Below are 19,098 nucleotides of genomic sequence, written 5' to 3'. Positions count from 1 at the left end.
ATTTTCCCTTCGCCCTTTGTAATTTTTGAGAGGATCCGAGGCGTGTGTTATGATAACGAGGCATTGCAATCAATTGAATTGATTTTCTCTTGATGTTTTTTTTCTATAGAGTTTGGGTGGGGAAAAATATAGCGTGTGCGGATTTTTTTTGGAGGTTGGTGCTAGTGTAGGGAGGAGGAAGATCTGCAACAGCTGGAAGAAGGAAGGGCGCATGGGCTGTCTTTTTCAAGTTATTTTCTTACCGCATCAGGCAGTCCGGGAAAGAAACCGGGCTGCCTTCCATGAAGCTTTATCGTTATCGAGCGTTCCCTGAGCGGGACCTGTGCTACCCCGCGCTGACAGGAGGATGGACAGAGCTCCCTGGACTAGATAGGTACCTCTAGACCCCTCCGCCCAAAGCAGCTAGCTCGAACCCAGCTCCGACGAACCCAAGCTTCCATCTTCAGAGAACCCCAGGACCCTCAACTCGCTTCTGCATATGCACGATGGGCCCGCCAGTGGGCTGCGCTTTGTTTGACTCTCAATGTTAACGGATAAAAAAAAAGCGGATCTTCCTAGGCTAGCTCAGGCGGGCAGCCCCTCACATTGCTTGCTTCCCACCCCGGTTGTCCCGTAATCTCAGCCGCGCTTTGCCACGGTCCTCGTTTCGCTGCTCCCCGACGATCCCCAAGAGAGTGAGATAAAGGAAAAAGGGGAAAAAAAGAAAAGAAAAAGTCCGCTGCCTGCCACACCGCCTCGAAAAAGCAAGAAAGTCCCGGAAGAGGCAAACGAGATCCGTCGCGGCCGCGGGGGGGTTTTGTTGGTGGGCTGAGGACGGCCTCTGAAGGCGCCACCCCCGACAGGCGAATCGCATTTTGCAAGCACGAACGGCCGGTCGGTGTGGCAGCCAGAGCGAAGGGGGTCATCCCTCCCCCTTGTCCCTCACTGCTCCATCGTCCTGCGGCCTTGAGTCGGCAGTCGAGCTGACCGCCATCTTTGCATGAGCGCCGGCTCTGCCACCTGCAGCCCAGAAGCAGCAGCAACCACACATCTCATCGTAGTTCAGGCGCAGGGCAGAAAACACGACCCCATGGCCTTCTATGCCCCACGGCCCGCCGGCGGTGGCGGTGGCGGTGGCGGCGGCAGCAGCAGCAGCAGCAGCAGCAGTCCTCGGCCCGACAGCCCGGCCGCCGCCGCAACAGTAGCCACGACCATCCCGAGCGCGCTCTGGAAGCTGACGGTGCCGGTTCACATCACGCACGCTTCGCTGCCGTCCTCGGCCCCCTTCGTGGCCTCGGTGCCCAGGTTCGGCTACCTGGCCCTGCTGCTGCCGCGCCTGGCCGCCTACTTTGGCCGCCCCTGCTCCAGCTTCCACCACGAGGACGTCCAGCTGCGCAATCTGCCCGTCGGCTTGCTCGTCGACCTCTACCGGCCCCAGGCCCTGCCGTGGCGGCTCGTCGCCGACGAGGGTGAGGGGTGGCATATCGGGGACACGTTCCTCAACGGCGCAAAGGAGGTTCGTGTCTGGAAAGAAAAAAAACAAGACATGCTGCACTCCAGTAGCCCCTTGGCGGGTATCTTTCCAGCTAACCAACCGGCATTCGCCGCAACAGGCCGACTTCCTCCGGAACGGCCACGCAAAACAGATCATGTCCATGTCAAAGGATGATACTACGGCCCTGTGGAATGCAGTCCAGGACGGTAAGGATTCCCCGGAGCTGCCTTGGGAGAAAGGAGGATGACCCCCTTGTCCCATCCCATCATCCCTGGCACTCTGCCGGCAAGGCATGCTGATTCGCTGAGACGTAAAAAAAAATAAAAAAAATGAAAAAAAAGGGGACTACGCCACCTTTGCCAGAATCAACAACCAGCTGCTGAACGCGCCAACGCCGCTTAAACATGTCCCCATCCGCATATACATACCCTCTTCTTCACCGAGCAGCCCCGCAACCACCACACCGGCTGCTGCCGGCTCGTTTCGCGTCATGCAGGCCCTGGTTGCGCCACGAATAGCAAACAGTGAGCACACCTCGTCGTCTTTTTTTCTTCTTCCATTTCTTCTTTCCACTTTCATTCAAATTATGTGGCGGTGTAGATTGGACTAGGCCCATGGATCGAGCCTTTTGCGTGTAGGGATAACTTGCTAACTTTGATTCCTCTCATTCCCTCTTCTCCCACCTCTCCCTACCCTCCCCCCTCCTCTTATTAGAAACTCCACAAACTCTAGGTACTGCACTTAGAAGCTTGTTGCCCACGCTATTCCCGAGCAGCCGCGACCCGGTCCTGGCAAATGTCATCCTCCACGGCGCCCCCGTGCCCTTCTCGGCCCCGCTCGAGGCCCTCATGCGCGAGGCCGCCTACCCGGACGGCTGGCTCTGCCTGACCGTCGTTCTGTTATGATCTTTTTTTGATTTGATCGATCCCCGCCGGCAGACAGGGGGCGTTCGGCACTTGCAAACAATCCGGGTGGCGATATGGATCGGAAGATGCATGACGGCGGCGTAGAGCGGTGGAACCGGGGGGGTAGTGCGTGTCAGTTCTAGCGCCGAGGGGCTAGGTGCCCGCGTTCCATCTTCGGTTGCCGCCTTCCTCTCTGAAATTCCAGCCGCGCGTCTCGTCACATATCATATAGCATTTGGTCTGGGATTTTCTTGTTTCTCTAGCGACTTGGTTCTTTTCGTGTGTCTTCATCTTGTCATATCTCATACAACATCCGGACCGGGCGTTTCTTGAGCGGGTGGGGTCTGGTGACTGGTAGGCATCCAGCATCTAGTTGGTCCGGCTCGTCCATTCTCGAAGCGGTACTTGCATGTATATCATCTTCTCACTCGTGGCAGCTTTCCCAGTAGCTGTCGAGAATACGAGTCTCGTCCCGATGGCGAATGAAAGCAATGATCACACATCGAGGTGAAGCTGTAACCAATGGAAGTGAATGAGACTAATAAGCCTGTCGGCCTACATGGCATTGGTGAAGCCCAACGCCAACTGTGGAGACAATGGAGACCGGCCGGGTCTGACTGGGCAGTTGCGACAAGTAAACGGGCTAATGACATCTTGTCGAGATTTACCCAGCGAGGACATCCAACTATTTACGAACGCCAAACGCGGCGCTAGAGAAGCGGCGGATAGGAAGAAAGGAAAGAAAAAGGTACATTTGGCCGCTGCAGGCCCAGAGGCCGCGGGCCCAAATCGCCCACTCACACACGTACACACAGATCCTCGGCCTCCCATCGTGTGCCGCGAGGTCGGAACTTGCTTCTTCCCCATCCCATGCGGCCCCGTCACCAACCACCCCTTCGCCCCCGAAAAGCCCGAACCCCCCTTGCTATCCCATGCTAGCCGACGACAAACGACGGAAAAGAGTAGTTGGGAAAAAAAATGTTAGCCAATGAAGACGAGGAATTGACCAGAAAAGCAACGACAGCTGCGGAGACCCTCAAAAGACGATGGAAAGTATAGCGCCAAAAATGGCCGCTGCCCTATAAAAAAAAAAGCAAGGACCCACATCGCCATCGAGATGGTATTTGACCAAGAACATGGAAGAAGGGACGTCGAAAAAAAGGACGACTTAGATAATACTAATAAAGTAGATAGAATGAGAAACAAAAGAGTATCTTTGCGCTCATTTGGTATTTCCCCCGTTAATTTCCCTCCCGCCCTGGGCTTTCTTCGCCTGAAATGATAATGACGATGATATAATAATGCCATGCCGTTTGCTTTGAAGTGTTCAAATCATGAGGGAAAAGGTAAAGAGACAGCAACAGAAACGCGCGAGCGAGTGCGAGATGTGAAGAGAAAAAGAAAAGCCTGCGAGATAGACCTGTAAAAACCAAGATTGATGCAGGGGGAAAAATAAGAACCTGAAAAAAAAAAAAAATCAAAGCCAAGGTAGCCAGGATATGCAGTCCGATCTGACATGTCAAAACTATCAACAAGAATTAGCCAATAATCACAGACGAAAAGGTAAAATGTGCAAGGGGTATGCCGAATCCAAGCATGGCCGGCCTCCCCCCCAGTATCTTTCGCTGTCGCTTAAAGTACACGATTATGCCGCCTAGAGGAGAAAGGAGATGGATACGAGCAGAGGCGTGGTTACATGACTGGCTATACCAAGGCTCCTCCCACCCCAAAGACCGGCGCCTGCACTCTCCGCGCAGGCGCTTCCCTCGGGTGGCGGCCAGTCAAGTTCGCACGCCGCGAGCTCCGGCGCAGCCCTTCACGGCTTGGGGCTGTCCTGGGACAGGTTTTTCGGGGAGGCGAATTGGTGCGACTGTTGTGGTCCGTGCAGTTGCTGTTGTCCTTGCTGTTGTTGTCCCTGGTGCTGGTTCGGTTGCCCGCTGTACTGGTGGGGAAAGATGCCTCCATACGACGTGGGTGTCTCCTGGAGCGGGGTGCTCGGACTCGGTGTCGGGGCCTGGTGGTTGCTGGTCGTGCTCGAAAAGCTGGTGTTCGCGCCCGGTTGCATGATGGGGGGCGGCGGCAATTCGAGCTTGTCCCTGAGGCCTATCAGGAGGTTCAGCCCGATGGTCAGGGCGCTCGTGCGGTGCGCAACGGTTTGAAGGAATTCAATGGTTCGCTGGAAGAGAGTGCTGAGCTCGAGAGGATTTATGAAGGCACGGAGGTGTTGGTCCTGGTAGACGGCAGCGAGAGTGATTATGTTACCCCATTGCCTACAAAACAGTGTTAGCAGAGCACCCGAGGAAGTGGGACATGGACGCTGCAGCTGTACTTACGCATGAGCAGTACCAAACACATTGGTGATGATGAACCGCCGCTCCCTCAGGCCGTAGAAGGCCTTGGTGCTTTCGATGAGAGCCCGGATACCCTTCTTGGCATAGTTGAGGATTATCGGGTCGTTGGGATCAACAACCTCGTTGATGGGATCCGTCCAGTCTATTTCCTCTGGGTTGTCACTGCGCTGCTCCTTGAACTTGGAGTTTAGGATGGACTTGATAATGGGCCTGCAGATGATGTTTGTGGCACCCCAGTACTTGGCCCGCAACCGCGCATCGAGAATCTCAGTGGCCGGCGGGTCGTTCTCGGGATCGAACTTGAAGACGGGCGCAACCCAGAGGTTGGGATCGATCATGTCTGACAGCTGCTGGATCATATCGAGCATGCCGCGGTAGTGCGAGCGTTCGATTCGGTCGCCGTAAAGGAGGGTATGCGCCTTGTTTAGCTGCTTTCGCAAGTACAGTTGGCCAAGGTAGCTCTTGGCCACACGCTCGTCGATGCCGTTTGCCATGGCGCCGCTGAGTGGAGGGAGTGGGAAATTCTCCTCGTATGTCAGAATTCCAGACTGCGGGAGATGCAGCTCGGCGATGATGTCGCTCTCCAGTTGCATGCAAGACCAAAACAGAAAAAAGAAGCGCGTGTCGGCAGCCGAGTTCTGGGGAACCCCCTTCGTGTGGCCATCGATCAGGCGGCCGAATTCGCTGCGGACATGGTTGCACAAGGTTAGCACATACACAGGCAGGTAGCTGGGCGACTTTTGTGGGCAGATCACGATGCCATGACTTACCCTCTCATAAGCTGCTGCACTTTCATCGACGCAGCCAAGATGTGCGAATAGCTCTCCAGCACCCGACCCAACTGTCCGTAATAAAGACCAGCCAACAAATTCGCGTAGATGTGCCAAAAAGTGCTTCCGCCGACCTGATTGCCGATAATGTCGGTCGCGAGAGCGAGGTAGTCCAGTCCAGGGATAACATCCATATTCCTCTTCGCTTGCACTTTAAATGAGCTCTGTCCTTCAAAAGACGACCGCCGGCTGGTCGGCCCTGCCCTTACAGGGTCGGCCGTAGGCGAGAGGATCGCATGCACCGTCATGGCCGGGGGCGATCCATGAGCCGGAGGCGAGGGTGGCGTACCATTTCGGCCCACAGATGACGATCCGCTGCCCATGGGCTCAGCGCTGGGCACCACGTCGGGAAGTGCCTCCTTGTGCAGGCAGATCTTGCCGAGGGCGAGCACACAAAGCACCACGGCCGTTTGGATGTGACGCGACATGCGCTGCACCTTCAGAGGGGGCGAGCCGGGCTCGGGGCCGCCATCGGACGAGCCGCCCCTCTTCCGCTTCTGACCGATCTCGTCGACGGGAATGCCAGTGTTGGCGAACATGGCAACACCCGCAACCTTGTTGGTCGGCTTCGTCAGGACGGCAGAGCCCAGGCCAAGGAGGAACTTGTTGACTATGCCGTGCAGGTCATTCTTGAGGATGATTGGGTGCATGTTCTGGATGTTGTCCTCGTAGCTCTGCACCAGCCTCCGAACAGTTGCGGGATCGAGATCCAGCTCCCCGGTGGTACCCCGCGTCGGTTTTCCGTCCACCGAGGTGACGGCCTGGGGAGTGTCCCCGATAAACCCACCGATGTGCCCCCAGTCGTTGCTCGGAGAGGGCGAAGGACCCGTGTCTGGCGATTCCGGTCCGGCGGGGATGCTCCCAATGTCTATCATCGAGTCTCTACTGTGAAGACCCGAGTCCCTGTTGGCTTTCCTGCGGCCCTCACCCCGACCTTCTCCGCAGCCGTAGATGTGCAGCAGGCCCCTCTCCTCCTCGTTTTTTAGTGGAAATTCGTGTAAATGCTTCGTGTTGATGCCTTCCTCCCTTTCCAAAAGATCTCCCATCATGTGAGCAACCGCCGGCCATTTCAGGAGCAGTCCTGCGCCCGTGGTGTGCTTGCTTGGAATCGCAGGCTTTCCGGGCGGCACGGGTGAGCGGGGAGAGCGAGGGGGCATGTCTAGCTGTTCCTCGCTGTCCGAATCCGCATCCTTTTCTACCTCGTCGGCAGGCGGTGCCTCGGCCATGGTCTCATCTTGGCCGTCGTCGTCCTGGACCGAAGGAATCGGGATGTCGGGGTTGAGCGGCTCGGTGGCCAGTGATTGTGATGCCGACTCGTCCATCTCCACCGGCTCCTTCTTGATGTCGTCTGGCCGGTGGTCAAACTTCAGCGTCGCTTCGAGCCTTTCGAATCTTGCTTCGAAAGTCCGGACCATCAATTCCAAACTGTCTTTCAAGTTATTGATGCCCTCCAGGACCTCGACCTGGACCTTATCTGACCTGTCGCGTTCGAAGCGTGTCAGCATTGCAAGATCCGTCGGAATACCTATTTGCGCGTCCCATGGCAAATCTTACTGTTTAGGGATAGGATCGCGGTATTTGCATTCCGTCTTCTTTTCCCTGCAGTTTTTGCAAGGCTTGGTCTCGTCGCACTTCGCCTTGAGCTGCCTGCAGTTCTCACAAGCCTGTGGTTGAAAAGCGTCAGCATGTATTTTACAGCGCATGAGCTTTTACGACGGCGCGCTGTATGCCGTCCAACACCTACTTGAGAAGCACGCTGAGCTTTCCGCTTGGCTGCTGCTGATGACGAATATGTAGCCATGTACAGCCCTTCCGGGCCTGCGCTAGGTGGCCCGGAGCTATACATCTGCGGTGACGGCTCATAGGGCGTTTGTGGTGGTGGCTGAGACTGAGACTGAGGCTGTGGCGGCGGCGGCTGTTGCTGTTGTTGTTGTTGTTGTTGTTGTTGTTGTTGCGGCTGCTGCTGCTGCTGCGGGAGTGGCGGCGGTTGCGGGTGCGGGTGCGGAGTCTGCGGCGGATAGCTTGGTGGCCTGTGGTGGTACATCTGCGGCGACGGGCCGCCGTCGAAGCTCATATGCCTCCTGTCCTCCATGGGTGACTGCTGCGAAGAGTGAGGAGGGTGTTGTTGCGGGTGTGGTGGTGGATGTTGAGAGTGCGGTGGAGGCTGCGCAGGATGGCCTAGGGGAGTGCCCGGCACGTTAGGATCGGGTGCGCCGGTCGAGTGTGGTCTGCGCAGCTGAGGGAGCTCGTCGAAATCCCTCTTCACGCCGCTGGTCGGCTCGCGAGGTGAGTATGCCTGGGTGTAGTGTGGAGGATGCGCGGGCGATGGAGGCGGTTGGCGGTGATCCTGTCGTTGGGGATAGTGGTCCTGCTCATGGCGACGTCGGTCGTCAAAGTGCTGATTGGTGTTCAGTGGAGGGGGTTGATGAGGAGGCGGGTGAGGAGGGAGGTCGCGCGAGAAGTGGTGTGGAGGTGGCTGATATTCTCTTGGAGCAGGATGGGGCAGCGAGACGCCATGATGTGAATTCGACCAAGATGGCGGGTTGTTGGACAGCCGTGGTCGCTTGTTCTCTGGCCCTTGGTCCATGCTTCTGACCGTGAGCAGCAGGCCGCTCTGGAGGCGTGCGCATAAACACGGTCGAGGCACGGCAGAGGCTTCTCCAGCGAGACAACAGACGTCAGACAGAAGGTGCGCGTGCGGTGGCCATGAGAGCTCCGACGAAATTCGTCAGCAGGCAAGGCCGGGCAGCCGGCTCGATGGTGGACAAGGACTGGGCCACCAGATTTCGAACATATACCCGCAAATACCTCGGGAGTGTACACACCGCGAGAAGGAGCAGGAAAAAAAAAAGATAAAATGATTAACAAGTACAGGGGGGGAATGGGGGACAGGGGGGGTGTGCGTGTCCGGATAGGTAAAGCTCGTCCGAAGGGGCTCGCGCGACGAAGGGGGAAGGAGGAAAGTTCTCGATGCAAAGACGTGCCCTATTGGCCGTTGGGGGAGATGGAAGCTGTCCGGCGGCGAGATGGTCGGGCTCCACGGGTGGGCAGGGCAGCCAGAGGAGTAGGTGCCGTCTGTGGTCTGTGGTACGTATTCGTCGGGGTGACCTTTTTTTTTTTTTTCTTGCGCTCGGCAGGGGCTGATGGATGAGCCAGGAACGTGGGTCGCGATTCGTCGGGACAGAAACGGCGTGCGTCTTTTTGGAGGTCCGAGGTTTCGATCCAAGGTACCGTCGCACCGGGAGCGCTCGAGATCAAAGTTCGAGAAGGATCAGCAGCAAGCAAGCGGCTGGGGCGAAAGGTGCTGCTGGGGCGAAAGGTGCTGCTGGATGCCAGACCGTCACGGGCGCGCGCGCTGGGATGGGGGAACCAGGACCCGGGCTCTGGCTGGCTAGGTAGCGGGTGGCCGTGTGTGACTGACAGGCCTACAAGCCGGCTTTTGCCTGCTTGCACTACCCCTGGGAACTGACGTAAAGAAAAAGAAAGAACCGAGAAAAAACCCTTGGGATGGCAAAAGCGCCGTGGGCGGCGCGACTCGTCGACTGCCAGGGGGGAGGGGTGAGGCTTGCGCGAGTTTGAATCTCGTCACCAGAGGCGGCAGGAGCAGCAGCGACGGCGGCGTGTCTTGAGAGGAGGGGATGAGAAAAAAATTTGAGAGAAAATAATAATAAAAACTGGGGAGTTAGTGGCCCCCGGTTGCGCGACTCGATTGAAAGGAACGTGTGGATTTCATCGGCTAGAGCGGGCGGTCAGTCGGCATGACCCTGGGCCTTGCTCTCAATTTTTTTTTTTTCTCCTCGACTCCTCCCCTTTCGGGTCTGGGTCACCAGATGGACCCAGCCACATGGGGCAGTCCAGGGTCGAGTTACCTAGGACCGGGAACAGCGACCTGGATAGCCTTGTTCGACGCACTGTCCAAGAGCTCTGCAGGCGGGCGTGTCCAGGTACGGATACAGCTGGACCAAGTACCTGCGGCGACAGAGTGGTGTCTCTGCTGCGTCTGTCGTCTGTCTGTGTGGCTGCACGCGCGCTGAGGTGGGTGTGGGTGCGACTGTGGGTGTGTGTGTGGGTGTGTGGCCATTTGCTGAAGGCTTGGCCGTGGTGGGCAAACGAGGTGCAAAGGGTCAGGCTGGGGACAAGGCCCGCCCGGACCGTCGACGGTCCCCCATCCAGGGATTGAGGGCGCTGGTTTCATAAGCACTGTCAAGGGTGTGCGAGGCGCGAGAAGCTAGGGAGCCCCAGCAGCCAATGGCAGCAAAGGGTGGGGAAGCTTGCAAAAGCGGGCAGCTTGTTTAGCTCGATGACCTCCAACCTGGTCCGTGCTCCAGGTGATCTCTCGCGCCCGGAGAGAAGGTAAGAAAAAAAAGAAAGAAGAAAAAAAACTCCAACTGGTGCGGACGAGGTGGGCCGCCATCCACCGCCCATCTTTGGCTCCAAAATACCTGCTGCAGCACATGAGAGCTCTCCCTTCCAGAACGGCTCGTTGTGTCTTCCCCGCCTTGTGCCTCGCTCTTCTTGTATCCTTTTTTTATGTGTTTTTTTTTTTGGTTGTATCCTCTCGTCACATACCCTCCTCACCCTTATCGTTCTCTACTTCCATTCCGCAACCCCACAGCACGTTGGGGCGACGCAGAGCAGCCCAAGCAAAAGGGCGGCTGCAGCACAAACGGCCGAGACTCGATTGATAAGGCAAAGCACGCAGGCTTGGCACACAGCAGGCGTCCTGCAAGCCGGGCGGGGCTGTCTCAGCCTACCACGCGGTGCAAGAGCTTGATCCTGTGTGATTCGACACCTGTATTGGTTTTTATCCCGAGGTTACCTTTGCTTCCGCCCCATATGGGCGCGCGGGACGTTTGTTTGGACCGTTGGGAGCTGCGGCAAGGTGGGTGGATGGGCGGCCAGGCCAGGTGGTGTTCCCAACCCAAACCGGGGCGAACCAACCATCGGGCTCGTGCTGCGCCAGCTCCCCATGCAGAGTCGCAACTTGCTGTGACTTTGCACTTGCCTGGCGGGGACAGTACCGTGTACCTAGGGCCCTGCCTCTGTCCCTAGGCAGACACCTAGGTATGTCCTCCCGTCGGTACCTAGGGCGGTCGGATTCGACTGTGCTGCAGAGGCTGGGATGGCAGTTCCCATCCCTGCCCCCAAGATCTTCAATCTCCAACTCCCGCCCGCCCCATGCCGGTACACCCATGCGAAAACGAGTGAGGCCCAATGTGCGCGGGCAGTGGCGGGTTAGGCCGAATCCAGGTGCATCACGCTCACAAACCTCACGAGTTGCCCAATGGGTTCGCCATGTTTAGGCAATGTAGGTTTGGCACATTATATGCGCATGATCTCTGCCGAGTGATCCCCCGCAGTCACAGCGTTTCCCCAGGATGCGCAATGTGCACCTATGTACCCCAACCAACGGATGTACCTATGCGCCAGCACCGGCGGGAGCTGTGGGCAGTTATCGTTTGATCGGTCTGTGAAACCGACGCATATCCGCTACGAAAGTACCAACCGTGCCAAAGGTAGGCACGGGAGACCTCCACCAGCAGATGTGCGTGTGTTTGTTTCCATTCAGTAGCACAAAAATCATAGAACCAGCCCTTGTGGGAGGGAGCCTTGAAAAGCGAAAGAAGCAGAAGAGGAAAAAGAGGCCAGTGAGGCAGCCGTCCACAGCGCCTTCCTCGACGTGACGAAGATGGACAGCATGGACGGCAGTCTCAACTGTCGTCCCTAATCAATCGCCCCACCTGGAAACCAATGCAAAGCCCGACAGCGTCTTGGGTCGAGGCTGATCTCTTGCCCAAACAAGAATTCTTTTCCATCCAGGATCGCGTGGATTTGAAGGCTTCGGCACCCCCATGCCATGATTTCGAAACAAGCGGCGGCGGAGATCACTCCGTCCACCTGAGTGGCCAACCGGAGAGAGAGGCACGCCCACTGCGGCCGAGTTGGCCCTCGACTTCTCCACCAAAACGACCCCTCCCTGGAGTCGTAAAGGAAAAAAAGAATCCGTGCAGGCGTGCCGACGCAAAAACTCGTCGTGATGCGCCAGCTAACCACGGACACCAGATTGTTGGTCCAGAAGCCTTACGCTGACGACGGACCAGAATGGGAAACCAATCCGCCGGGCACCTGGCTGGTTCGAACGGGCACTTGAGAGCTCGCGTGCACATACAGGCACACAGGCACACACAACGAAGGAACGCACCGTGCTTGAAAACAAACACTCCCAGGGACTTGCTTGCCATGCAAACACCCCCCTCCCGCCAGCAGATTGCCGTCTTTCGCCCTTCTGGTGTGTCTCGTGTTGGGTAGTTTGCATCCTTGCGGACTGGGTTTGCGCAGGCTCACCTTTTCCTAGACTAGGACTTCAGACGAACGCGCTACACAGTAGCCCGACAGCCCGGCCTTCTCGATATGGATTGGCGCCAGCTCCCGCTGCCGGCTTCCTCCCAGGATCACATTTCCCTGCTAGCAACCGCCAGCGTCCTTTTGTCGCCCACAGGCTGTGAAATTGGCTGCTACGTTACGTACACGAAGGCTCGACAATGGCGGGGTATTTTCGTCCCGAGGGCCAGGGCTCGGCGGGCGGCAGAGCGAAGCAAATTTTACGGACGGGAAGAAGGGAGCGGAAATGGGGACGACCAAGAAGAAGAGTGGACGGGAGGCCAAAAAGGGTCATCCGACTCCCTCCCCCGCCCGCCTGCTGGATGTTTGCATGCCCGATCGCCGGCGGCATTACCGCTAGGCCGTAATCCGTGAGGACGCAGACGATGATCCCCACGACTCTCCCTCTCTGTATGGAAGCTGGGTCGCTGCGCCGATTCTCCGCGCCGGCCGTGTTGTTTGTTCGATGCATGGGCGTATCTGGTATGTATCTGACATGTGCTCGGCTGCGTTTTGCAGCCATGGCTGCTGTCCGCCCACTCTCCCGCCAATTTTGCAAGCCTGGTCCAGCTGCACTTCAGCTGCAGGCCAGGCACCCTGAATCGGATGCAGTCACTGTGGGCCTGGCTTGTTTTAGCCGACCCGAGGTGCCAGCCGTTCACCGACCCGACCGAGTTGCCTGCTCCACTTCAATCTCTGCCTTGACCGACCCCCCTACCAAAAAAAAAAAAAAATTGGAGGGGGTGGAACTGCCCGAAAAAGGCGGGCGAGACCGGTGAGCATACCGACCTGGCTGTTCCTTGGCATCCTGCATCAGCGCCCCCCTTCGCTTGCCGGCCTCGGTGCATGGAGCAGGGACCAGTTTGTTATGCGCCAGACGCTTGAGACTGGCAGAATGCACTTGATTCGACACTCACCGAGGTGAGACCTCGGGCGCACATCTGTTCGCTCGCCTAATGCCTTGGCCTGCATCTGCGCATGCTCTATTACCAACTCTTCCTTGGCTGCCTCTAACAATCCACCAGCGGGAGATTGGTTGCACAAGTCAATAAATAAAATGCACCTTTATGCGTCCGGTTCCATGCTCTTCTCGCTGTCGAGCCACATCCCGGGCTACAGCTGGACGGTGGGAGGTGAGATACGGTCGATGATTGGACGCTGCCGGTGAAGGGAGGCTTTTGCCGAATTTCCATGGACGCGGGGCTGGCTTTTAGTGATCCAAGTAGCCGGGACGCTCTAGGTTGGAATCCTCGGGGGTGGACCAAAACAAACAGGTACCCGTCGCTGTATCAACCAACTTCCATGAGACGAACAGAGCCGTTGGGTTGTCGCTACCACGCCTGGCAATATGCACTTTGGATTTTGTTCAATAGTAGGGCTTCATGTTAGCCGGGCGCGATGGGCTCGGTCCACACCGACGGAGAGGAGGAGAAGGCAGGTTAGTGCCGTGGTGACGCAGTAGTACTACAGAAGGAATCGACGTAGATGATTGAAAAATAAATAAATAATAACCCTCATACGCCAAGGGGCGTGGTCTGCGCGTGCAGCACACGCCACTATTATTGCCACGCACTCCACGAACCCGGCGCATGGTGAAGGGAGGGAGGGGGACCAGCCACTTGGCCACCTAACCAGACTTCCAACCGCAGAGCCGCGTCCGACAGGTTTTTTCTTCTCCCCCTTCGCTTTCTCCTCTTTTCCAACCCCTGACTCTGGTGCTGTGGGCTTCTGCCCAGACATTGACGGGTTTCCGGCGCCGCCAAGCTCGGGGGGAGGATTTTTTCCCACTTCGCCCCAGCAGGATACCGACCCACACGTGATGAGTTTGCACCCCCACCGACAGGGCATTTTTGCGGGTCGCCGCCCATCCCAGAATGGCGGTTCGGTCGGGGGGGCATCGCATCGACTCATGCGACGCGCGCGGCGCGGTTGAGCTTTTTTCCCTTTCTTTCACCCCCTTTTGTTGTTTGGTCTTCTTTTTTTCCGGCACTATCCATCCGCGTATTTCCATCTCCATCCACTGAAGATTTTTTTTTCTACTCTCCTCTCCTGGCGGGGTCGCGAACATGGACATGGGTCATTCCACCCCCTTGTGGTGGAGAAAAAAAAAAAGGCCTCGTTGTTTCCCATCCGGTTTGTGTGGGTGCAGCCCGGCAGATCATGATGCCCGATATCTTGGGACCCTGAGGCCTGAAAATCTCGAGCCCGTGAAGCTACCAGGGATTGCGCAACATGGGGCTTTGAGGGAACAGGACCTGATTGATAAGGTGCGAAAGAAAGAAGAAAAAAGAAAAAAAAGGGCACGGTTGGAAAGAAGAAAAAGTGGATGCGACCTGGCCAGGATGGGAGACCCGCCAGCGAGAGCGAGCAACCGCCGCCACCACCAAGTCACGCCAAGTGATGCTTTTGGTGGCTGTAAGCTTTCTCGGTTGACAGAATGCGCCTTTCCTCACTCGGTTCGAACAGCCGGGCCAGAGATGGATTCGGTGTTGGGCCACCCACCCCTCGAGGGATTCACATCCCGTCCCCTCCAGACTGCAATGTGAGAGGGGTGCGGTGCGTCTTTACGGTGCATGTTCCGCTTTGGGCAACTCGTTCCTCCCCCTACCCGATGTGGGTTGGTGTTTGCGCATTTGTGTGCTTGTGTTCCCGGCGATTATCGTCCGTCAAGGTCAAGGCAAGGTGAGAAAGTCGAGAACGACGAAACCGCCAACTCCTGGGGAAGACAGGGCATCTTTGGTGGCCTCTCCTCTCCTTTTCCCTTGGACATTGCTCCCAACGCCGCGACCTGGTGCCTGCTTGGCGGCCGCCCTGAGCGGCCGACATGGATGGGTTTCCTGATAATGGGCAGAGGGCTATTAATAACGTGTCACATATTGCGCGTGTGGAGCAAGGCACGCTCGCGCACTTCTCGTCTCTCTCGCTCACTCTTGCTTTTTTATTTCCCCCGCCCATACATGATCTCGATGTCACACCACGTCCACCCACGCACACTCATCCCTCTCATGCTCCTTTCCTCGAGCAGGCCTTGCACAGGTCAGTGGTGGCCATCTGCCAAAAGCCTCGTGCCCCCTCCTGTGCGATGGTGGCTTGGGGAGAAAAGAGGAGGCAGAGAAGAGAGGGGAGGGGAAGGGGAGGAGAAGGGGAGGAAAGGAGGCGTTTGTGTGCGAGCGTGCGAGAGAGAGAGTGCGCGCTCGGTGTCACTCTGAAAGAGGAGAGGGAGGCGGCCGAGGTAACACCGGAAAGATGTATTGTTCTGCGTAGCTTCTTCTTCCTCTCCTTCTTTCTCCATTCCCTCCTCCTTCTAGACCACCATGTACGTGCGCGCGTGGTGTTTCTCTCCCTCCCTCCCTCCCGAGGAGACACGGAACGTCGCGCCCCCGGTAAGCCTCGTGGACTCACGAGGCCACAGCCAATGAATGGCCTGCCGTAATCGCACCAAGGTGAGCGCATTGGGAAGAGCTGGGCTGAGGATGGGGGAAAAAAAAAGTTGCACGGCCCCCCTCGCGACCAGGCCAATCAGAGCCAACGAACCAACCACCTCTCTCCCAGATCCCTCCCCTTACCACATCCATCGTGTTCCCCCTCCCCAGCATACTGCTGCTGCTGTTGCTACCACTTTCACATAGGTGCGTGCAACGTCCGCCCCCGATTAGCCTGGCGCGCGTGTGACGCGCCGTTCAGCGGGGCTGCGCTCGCTGTTTGCACTCGGTCTCTGCTGCACGGCTGCGTTGGGCTAGGCTGGGCTGGCGTGGCTGCTACGTAGGTATGGAAGGGGACTGCGCCCCGTCGCGCACGTGCTTTGCGCTGGCTGCTCTCTCCCCCCCTCCCTCACGGGCTCAGCCTCGTCGTCGCCGTCGTCGTCAGAGCGGAACACTCTTGTTCCATGTCTCTCTCGTCCGCGCTCGTGAGGCCACACCTGTCCGTTCAAACCTTCCTCCCGCGCGTCCGGTCCCCCTCGCGACGGGCCCGAGTAAGATGCCTACCCTACACGTAAATGATGTATATGATTCGCTGCGTGGTCCTGGGGACATGCATGGGCACTGCAAGGCAGTCAAGGTTGGAGGAGACGATATGCACCATGCATCCCGGCCCAAGCCAAGACCCCTGGGGTTGAGTGAGATAAGAGAGGAAGTGACCTTGAGGTATGCCCATGCAAGCCGTACCTCCTGCAGGAGATGTCAACACATGAACCAGCCACCGCCCGGTAAGGCGACAAGGGCACGAGCAACACTCATGCGGCGAGCCCAAAGCACAGGGGAGGTGGGTAACCTGCCATGCCCTAACGTTATGGGTGTATCTATTTCCTTATTTCCCCATCTCAACGGGTGATGACGCCAACATCACCCTGGCGCCCACGCCACGCAGGAATGCTGCAAGCATGAGGAAGCAGGCGACTGTTTCTGGCGCCGTGAAGGTGAAAAGCCTCAACCATGGCCGGCCCGAACTCGGCGCCGTCCAATTTCTCGCCCTGATCGACCGTCACGGCCCGGGCCGGAGGACTGAGCGCGCGCGCGCAACTACAACAAAGGGGAGAACCAACGCAGACGGGCTGCTGAAACCGGGTCTGATGCAAGTCTCGTCTGTCTCGAGCACCTGCGCTCGCGCGCGCGCATGTGTGTATAATATGATATATTACCACAAGGAAGCTTACGCCATGCAGCTGCGACCGTGACAAGCGACATGCAGGAGGGGCTGGCTGCTGACCTTCCGGCGCCTCCCTTCCCTTTTTTTTTTCCCTCTCGCGTCTCGCATTCCTCCGCCCTCCGCCGGAAATCTCATATCGCCAGAATCGCATGTTGCAAGCACCTCCGAGGAGGATGTTGGCGTCGAGTGGGCGATGCCCAAGAGGACTGTGCGGCCGCCCTGCGGCGTTCGCTTGCGTTTCACTCGATACCGTGGCTGCAAGTCGTTCGGCCGGTACGGGGAGGGTGTCGTCACGCGCTGTTTTCTCTGACGTGCCAAAAGTACTGCCTGCCTGCATGCCTGCCGGGAGAAAGACCGAGCATCCTGAACACCTCATACCCCCCCTTTTTTTGTTGCCTGTACCCCCCTTCGTCCTCCTAGTTGCGTCATGGCCGCCCCCCCAGTCCCTCCCCTCCTAGCGGACGCACATCATCGAGTCCTTGCCAAAGTTGCGCTCCACGCTCCCCTCGCGCGCGAGCATGGCGCCGACCCAGAGCCGGCCGCCCTCGACCTCGGCCGCGCCGAACTTGACCACGACGCAGCCCCGCACGGCCGCCGCCGTCCAGAGGACACTGTGCTGCCGCTCCAGGGCCAGCCTCTCGGCGCGCCAGGCCGCGAGCGGGTCGTCGTCCCCGTCCCCGTCCCCGTCCCCGTCCCCATCGCCTCCTCCTCCCCCAAAGTCCCGCGCCCCGATCCGCGGCAGCGCGGCGAACTCGGCCATGAAGAACTCGCCGAGCGACCGCGTCAGCGGGCCCCGGAGCACGAGGGAGCCGAAGACGCCGTGGCCGTGCATCGTGTCGCTCAGCGTCCCCGCGTAGGCGGCGGCGCCCTGGCGGTCCAGGACGATGGCGTCCCTCACCAGTAGCCTCCTGTCTTGGTTGTCGTCGTCGCCGTCGCCGATACCGGACGAGAAGGGGGCAAAGGGCTCGGCGGCGGCGGCGGCGGCGGCCTCGGTGACGGCCCAGACCTCGTTCCGGCCGACCCAGCGGGCAAAATCCCAGTCCTCGCCGCGGGCGGCGCGGCCCTGGGTGACCCAGTCCAGCAGGCACAGGGACGCGCCGGGGGCGAGGCAGAAGGCCTGCTCCTGCTCGTAGATGCTGTCGGCGAAGGGCTGGACGGGGTCCGGGAGCAGGCAGAGCCCCGCGCCGGCGCCGGCGACGCGGGCGCGCATTCGCTGGCGCGTCGTCTCGACGCCCGGGGCCGAGGGGAGGGGCGGGGCCTTGAAGACCTTTGTGTGGCCCTGCGTCACCAGGCTGAGGCGGGCGCCGGGCCCGACGTCGACGCTGAGGTTGACGCGGTCGCCGGCCACCAGGCCGCCGCCGTACGAGAGCAGGAAGACGAGGGCGCTGGGCCGCTCGGCCGGCCGCGGCGGCGAGATGAGCTTGAGCGGGTACTGGTACGTCATCTTCTCCAGGCCCGTGGCGCCGTTGGGCAGCGTCCTCGCCACGATGGCGCCCTCGCCGGGGGCCGAGGTGGAGATGGGGAAGGTGGGCGGCGGCGGCGGCTGCGTCATGGCGGCGGCGGCGGCGGCGGTGACTTGCATTATTATCTCGGCGGGCGCATGTGCGTTGCGTGGGCTTGCTCGTAGGTTCGGGTGTTACGAGGCTTGTGCTGTGTAGGATTAGGCTCGGCAGGATGGTCTGCCGTGTTTGCCCTGGCCAACTTGTTCTCTCGGTGTAGCTGGCAGGAAAAAAAGGGGGGAGAGTTGGACAGAACAGGGGCTTAAACGCATGAGACAAAAAAGGCTGGACGCAACGACCCGCGGAGACCGGCATCATGTAGTGTATGAGTAGGAATATCCATGCACCTTGGTCACGAGCGAATGCGCAGTAAAGGTCACTCTCGTGGCTGAGCAGGGCTGCGGTTGTCGATTCATGTCTGTGGGTACCAAGATGTCATTTGATAGGTGCATACTGCTAATATTGGTAATATTGGTAACGCCGACCTACTGTTGATGTTGGTTGTCGAATCGAAGCGGCTGACATCGTCGTTGGGAGTTCTAGTTTCTAGTGGGCCTAGACCCCACAGATCCCTGCTGACTTAACTTTGGAGGGGAACGACACCACTGGAACAACCCCAGAGAAAAAAAAACCTTTAGCAGTCGGCGCGTCGCGTCACAGCGGGAGGATTTGTATCATCAAATTGACTGACTGAGCTCGGTAGCTCGACTGGTGGGGTAGTTTGTCGCATATCGGATCGCATCCATTTTTTTCTTCTTCGCAGGCGCATTTTAGCACAAAAAAGACTAGAGGTCAAAACGCCCACCACATTCTTGTTCTTGGTCCACATCAAGCACACGAGCCATCAGCCAACAGCCAAGGTCTCGAATCCAAGCGCCATAGGTCAGATCCTCGGCATCGAGCGCGCTTATTGGCGGCTCTATGCCACCCAGCGGCCGAGCCAGAGGAAGGCCGCGCGGCGGTGGCCGCGGCGGTCGGGGCGCCGCACGGGGAGGCCGAGGTGCCGCCGCC

The 19,098-nt window shown here is 58.5% G+C and overlaps 3 protein-coding genes across 3 annotated transcripts; 1 reads left to right on the top strand and 2 right to left on the bottom strand.

The window, feature by feature from the left end:
• The first annotated feature begins 533 nt into the window (after positions 1–533).
• Positions 534–2,886, top strand: GGTG_06293 (autophagy protein 5). Its single transcript, XM_009224109.1, has 4 exons — positions 534–1,495; positions 1,593–1,680; positions 1,816–1,998; positions 2,189–2,886. The coding sequence occupies exons 1-4, from the start codon at positions 980–982 to the stop codon at positions 2,377–2,379; spliced, it is 978 nt and encodes a 325-aa protein (XP_009222373.1). The 5' UTR covers positions 534–979; the 3' UTR covers positions 2,380–2,886.
• Positions 2,887–2,906: 20 nt separating this feature from the next.
• On the bottom strand, positions 2,907–9,150 carry GGTG_06292 (hypothetical protein). Its single transcript, XM_009224108.1, has 5 exons — positions 7,305–9,150; positions 7,115–7,224; positions 5,501–7,039; positions 4,713–5,414; positions 2,907–4,649 (listed from the first exon to the last, which is right to left on the bottom strand). The coding sequence occupies exons 1-5, from the start codon at positions 8,145–8,147 to the stop codon at positions 4,196–4,198; spliced, it is 3,648 nt and encodes a 1,215-aa protein (XP_009222372.1). The 5' UTR covers positions 8,148–9,150; the 3' UTR covers positions 2,907–4,195.
• Positions 9,151–17,042: 7,892 nt separating this feature from the next.
• GGTG_06291 (hypothetical protein) lies at positions 17,043–18,576 on the bottom strand (the record flags this gene model as incomplete). Its single annotated transcript, XM_009224107.1, has 1 exon — positions 17,043–18,576. Exon 1 carries the CDS (start codon positions 18,168–18,170, stop codon positions 17,043–17,045), a length of 1,128 nt encoding a protein of 375 aa, XP_009222371.1. The 5' UTR covers positions 18,171–18,576.
• Positions 18,577–19,098: the final 522 nt, after the last annotated feature.

The sequence above is a fragment of the Gaeumannomyces tritici genome (genome assembly GCF_000145635.1).
Source record: "Gaeumannomyces tritici R3-111a-1 unplaced genomic scaffold supercont2.3, whole genome shotgun sequence".
Lineage (NCBI taxonomy): Eukaryota > Fungi > Ascomycota > Sordariomycetes > Magnaporthales > Magnaporthaceae > Gaeumannomyces > Gaeumannomyces tritici.
Note: the sequence above shows the minus strand (reverse complement) of the source record. Positions and strands in the feature narration are given on the sequence as shown.